The sequence below is a fragment of the Myotis brandtii genome, unplaced genomic scaffold (genome assembly GCF_000412655.1).
Source record: "Myotis brandtii unplaced genomic scaffold, ASM41265v1 scaffold601, whole genome shotgun sequence".
NCBI lineage: Eukaryota > Metazoa > Chordata > Mammalia > Chiroptera > Vespertilionidae > Myotis > Myotis brandtii.
This window is the reverse complement of record NW_005370276.1, coordinates 1,022,826-1,028,014: the sequence shown is the minus strand read 5'-3', so window position 1 is coordinate 1,028,014 and position 5,189 is coordinate 1,022,826. Positions and strand designations below refer to the sequence as shown.

Sequence of the window (5,189 nt, the reverse complement as noted above, 5' to 3'; positions counted from 1 at the left end):
CTGTCCCGCTGGGGGCAGCCCCACCTGTGGAAGCTGTCCACCATCTTCAGCTGGCCACGGAGCTCCTTCTTGTTGAGGTGGTCCAACATGCGGGCGTCCACCAGCGACTCCATGAAGTAGCTGCGGTACTGGGGCAGCCCCAGGCTGGGCAGCCAGTCGTTGCCCACCCACTCGTGGTTCATGTCGCCATACGCCAGGATCTGGGGCCATGGGCAGGTGGGGGGGGCGGTCAGGCCCTCGAACCCCTTCCCATGTATGTATGCAAGGGGACAGTCTACCCCCCAACCCAAGGTCATGCTTTTCCACCCCAGAGCCGGACAGTGGACCGATCCAATGGTGTCCCCTGTTCCGTCAGAAGGACAGGACAGAGCCGTGTCTACTCAAGTGTAGTCCTTGGACCCACAGCATCACTAGCGCCTGCGAATTTGCTGGGATTGCAGACTCTCAGGCCCAGGCTCCTGACTGAATCAGAACCTGCGTTCTCACAAGATCCTCAGGTGACGTCAGCTGTACATCACAGGCTGAGAAGCAGTGGTCTAGCATGGCCCCAACTCAGAACAGCTCAGTCCAACCTCACTCCGCCCCCGAGTCAACATAATGGATTCTCCCAGCACAGCGCTCCCCACAGCAGAGTCATGGAGTCACCCAGCACCCTGGCACTATCCCAAAAATACTAGTTCAATGCTGGACCCGGCCCATACTTTCGCCCGTGCAGTACCCCTCAAACCGGTTCTCTCTTCTCTCCCACAGGAAGCTACGTCGACTATTTCTCCTCGTCCCTGTACCAGTGAGTGTGTGGCGGGGGGAGTGTGAGGGCCCCGGTTAGAGACGGCCCTGGGCTGCAGGTCCCCTGGGTCACATGAATGGGAAGGTGAACGACCTCTCCGCGCCCTCGGGTGAGCTTGGGGCACGTCGGTGGGTGGTCTAACCATTGCGCCCTCCTCTCCAGGGCCCTGGCGGACATGCTGGAAACTCCGGAACCCTAACCCGGCCGCGCGGCTGCGGCGCAGACGTCCCTCCCTGCCCCTCCAGCCCCTCCCCACGAGCCATATTTATTTCTCTGAATAAACGTGACCCCCCAAAACCTCATTGTCAGGCGTAGGGTCTGGCTTCCCGGGGCACCGAGGGACTCGGGACTCGTGGGTCAGAGGACGCGGAGCCCGTGCTTTCGGGGCCTCGGGGTGGGTGGTCGGTTGCAGGTCCTGATAAATAAATCAGTCGACACGGGCGCGTTTTGAAACAGTTCTCTTTACCCGTGATCACTGAGTGACGCCTGAGGCAGGGAGGCCGACAAGAGTCCGGGGCGAGGGCTTCCCACCGTCCGCCCGCCCCCCCACGGCACATCGCCCAGTGGCACCGTGGAAAGAGGATGCTCCCATGGGACACGAGACACTGGGGAGAGGGACCCCGCCCACAGCTGACCTCCGGCCACCGGGCACCGGAGGAGGCGGGCGGGGCTGAGTGGCACTGGGGGCGAGGCTTGTAGCAGCGAGTCCCCCCTCCCCTCCTTTCGGACGGAGAAGGAAGACTTGGGCCCCGCGACCGGGGAGAAAGGGGAGGGGGCGGCCTGTCCTCGCATGCGGCCCGGGAGGGCAGCCCCGCCCCCTCCCCGTGGGGAATGGGCACCCGTCTCCCGTCGGAAACTGATCAATAAATTACAAAGTGGAGACGGGGGAGATGGAAGTTTGGGGGCGGGATTTCTTCCTGCCCTCTCCTTTCCCTCCCCCCTCGGTCCAGTTCATGTGGTTTGGTCCAGGCCCCGTCCATGTGTGAGGCGGGGACGCGCGCTCCCCTCCAGTCTGTGCAGATGGTCCAGGCGGCGGCGCGCGCTCCCCGGCGAGACCACACTGGGCAGGAGGGGAGGCAGCCCGGCCTCCGGGAGATTCTTCATCCGCGTGAGGTCGCCTACACCGACGCCGGCAGCGCGTGGAGCAGTGAAGAGCCATGATGCTGCCCCAGACCCCCAGGATCGCCCAGCACAGTCCTCACCTGGAGGCCTGCACTAGCAGGAATAGGTCCGGACCGAGACGCCGTCTGCCCGGGAATTCCCAGAAGTCTGGCCTGGAGGGAGAGCGAGCAGCGGTTCAGCGCGCGCGCACCCACACCCACACGCGCGCACCCACACCCACACGCGCGCGCACGCCCTGTCCTCCCCAGGGTTTCTCCGATCCTCAGCCCCAAGCTTCCTTCCTGGGAATTCCCCTTCGGGAATGACATCCAGCCCGAATCCTCGCCGGTTTCCCTCCCTTTCCCGCAGGTTCGTCCAAGGTGCCCCAGATGACACAGGGCGAGCGCACTTCCCACCCTGGAAAGAGGGTGCGAGAGCAATCCCTTCCACGCCCGGAGGAGAGAGTTGGCATATTAGAGCGGCCCATGTGCCATGAGCGGGGGAGAACGGGCCAGGCCATTTCAGAACCTGCAGGAGGAGGCTTCTGGGATGGAGAGTTGGTCCTTTCCTCCCAACCCCGAAGAAGGGGAGCCGCCCACCTTCCGACTGCAGCTTGCGAAGAGGGAGCCCCGGCGAGCCCAGGGCCCCCGCTGCGGCCGAACGGAAGTTGGGAGGCAACATCTCAGCGGAGTCGGGGCTGACGCCTCGGAGGTCCTTCTCTCGGAACATCTTCCGCCAGGATGGGGAGCGGCTGAAGGACTTGGCGCTGTCCTAGGTACGGGAGCCGGGCATCCGGTGTGGGACCAGGGCCGGCCCGGTTCTGACCCCGCCCCTTCCTTGGACTCCACCCCTTCCGTATTTCTCCGCTTCTTCCCACCCCGCCCCTATCCTGGCCCCGCCTCCAATCCCGACTCTGGGCAGCCAAGCCCCACCCCCTTCAGCTCCCACCCTGCCCACACGCGCGCACTCACACCCACACGCGCGCACCCACACCCACACGCGCGCGCACGCCCTGTCCTCCCCAGGGTTTCTCCGATCCTCAGCCCCAAGCTTCCTTCCTGGGAATTCCCCTTCGGGAATGACATCCAGCCCGAATCCTCGCCGGTTTCCCTCCCTTTCCCGCAGGTTCGTCCAAGGTGCCCCAGATGACACAGGGCGAGCGCACTTCCCACCCTGGAAAGAGGGTGCGAGAGCAATCCCTTCCACGCCCGGAGGAGAGAGTTGGCATATTAGAGCGGCCCATGTGCCATGAGCGGGGGAGAACGGGCCAGGCCATTTCAGAACCTGCAGGAGGAGGCTTCTGGGATGGAGAGTTGGTCCTTTCCTCCCAACCCCGAAGAAGGGGAGCCGCCCACCTTCCGACTGCAGCTTGCGAAGAGGGAGCCCCGGCGAGCCCAGGGCCCCCGCTGCGGCCGAACGGAAGTTGGGAGGCAACATCTCAGCGGAGTCGGGGCTGACGCCTCGGAGGTCCTTCTCTCGGAACATCTTCCGCCAGGATGGGGAGCGGCTGAAGGACTTGGCGCTGTCCTAGGTACGGGAGCCGGGCATCCGGTGTGGGACCAGGGCCCGGTTCTGACCCCGCCCCTTCCTTGGACTCCACCCCTTCCGTATTTCGCCGCTTCTTCCCACCCCGCCTCTCGTCCAGGGCCAGCAGCGCCCCGTGCACCCCGCTCTCCGTGAGGTTCGTGGCAAATTCCTTCAGTCCCAGTCCGGACACCCAGCCCATGACCCGCTCATTGGACCACACCATCACATCTGGGGACCAAAGGAACCCTCAGCTGCAGGCCCGTCCAATGTAGCCCATCCCTTCACCCTCTTTCCTGGCCATGCCTCCTATACAGGCTCCACCCCATGGCTTATGGTAGCGCTTTTCTTTCCCCGCCTCCCTCCCCTTGTCTTTCTCCAGACCCTGCCCCAAACCTCGCCACCCGGCTCCCACAGGGACTCTTACCCCCTTCTACTCACCTCGGATCTGGGTCTGGCTCTCTTCCCGCCTCCGCTCCAAGTCTTTCCGGTCATAGTTGAGCCGTTTCAGGCACATGATCCCGTAATGCAGACTCACCCTGAGCGGCAGGGGAAGCGGGGTCACAGGGGAGCCTTCACAACCCCAGTGACCGCTGCCCCCGTTGGGCCCTCCCCACCGCCTGGTCTTCTGGGAGAGGCCAGTGTTGTTCTATGGCAGCGGTTCTCAACCTGCAAATTATTTTCGTTGCTACTTCATCACTGTCATGTTGCTACTGTGATGAATCGTCATGTAAATATCTGATGTGCAGGAGGGTCTTAGGCGACCCCTGTGAAAGGGTCGTTCGACCGCCAAAGGGGTCGCGACCCACAGGTTGAGAACCGCTGGATAGGATGGAGCTGGAATAATCAGGCCTGGATTGGCTAGTCTGAAGGCCAGAGGCGGGGCCTTGGGGCGGCAAGGGCTGGGATTGGCCACTGGACACTCACTGTGCGGGAGGAGGCGGGAGCAGAGGGCGAGGTGAGGGAGACCATCTCCTGGATGGCGAGGCGCAGCTTGAGCCGGTGCAGCTGAAAGGGCCAGAAGGTTGAGAACCACTGTTCTATTGGGTCAGTTCAAGTGATTGCCGACCTCAAAGCTGGGGTACTTTCAACAGGCAGTTCCTATTCGCAAACCTGGAGGGGGGGGTGGGGTCAGCTAGCCAAGCTGCCTCAGAATTTGGACTCTCCCTAGTGGGCCATCTTATTGACGGAAGGGGCACGGGGTCGATTTCCGGAGAATCCCTCACCAGTCCCACTGGTCCAGACTCCGCAGGAGTGTGCCCCCCCACCCCCCCCCCCTGCCTGTCCCGCCGGCGGCAGCCCCACCTGTGGAAGCTGTCCACCATCTTCAGCTGGCCACGGAGCTCCTTCTTGTTGAGGTGGTCCAACATGCGGGCGTCCACCAGCGACTCCATGAAGTAGCTGCGGTACTGGGGCAGCCCCAGGCTGGGCAGCCAGTCGTTGCCCACCCACTCGTGGTTCATGTCGCCATACGCCAGGATCTGGGGCCATGGGCAGGTGGGGGGGGGCGGTCAGGCCCTCGAACCCCTTCCCATGTATGTATGCAAGGGGACAGTCTACCCCCCAACCCAAGGTCATGCTTTTCCACCCCAGAGCCGGACAGTGGACCGATCCAATGGTGTCCCCTGTTCCGTCAGAAGGACAGGACAGAGCCGTGTCTACTCAAGTGTAGTCCTTGGACCCACAGCATCACTAGCGCCTGCGAATTTGCTGGGATTGCAGACTCTCAGGCCCAGGCTCCTGACTGAATCAGAACCTGCGTTCTCACAAGATCCTC

The 5,189-nt window shown here is 63.3% G+C and overlaps 1 protein-coding gene and 1 long non-coding RNA gene across 2 annotated transcripts in view; one reads left to right on the top strand and one right to left on the bottom strand.

The window, feature by feature from the left end:
* The first annotated feature begins 706 nt into the window (after positions 1–706).
* Positions 707–1,242, top strand: LOC106728381. The gene is made up of 2 exons (XR_001364685.1): positions 707–787; positions 950–1,242. It is a non-coding gene; the product is annotated as an uncharacterized LOC106728381 (long non-coding RNA).
* A 137-nt stretch (positions 1,243–1,379) lies between these two features.
* PPFIA3 (protein tyrosine phosphatase, receptor type, f polypeptide (PTPRF), interacting protein (liprin), alpha 3) overlaps positions 1,380–5,189 on the bottom strand; it is a 28,412-nt gene continuing 24,602 nt past the window's right edge. The window contains exons 20-25 of the mRNA XM_014550429.1: positions 4,718–4,893; positions 3,854–3,951; positions 3,489–3,643; positions 3,221–3,415; positions 2,488–2,659; positions 1,380–2,061 (exon numbers count right to left, since the gene is read on the bottom strand). Of these exons, the coding sequence (XP_014405915.1) occupies positions 2,003–2,061; positions 2,488–2,659; positions 3,221–3,415; positions 3,489–3,643; positions 3,854–3,951; positions 4,718–4,893 (855 nt within the window). The 3' untranslated portion in view covers positions 1,380–2,002. The remainder of the gene's footprint in view (positions 2,062–2,487; positions 2,660–3,220; positions 3,416–3,488; positions 3,644–3,853; positions 3,952–4,717; positions 4,894–5,189) is intronic.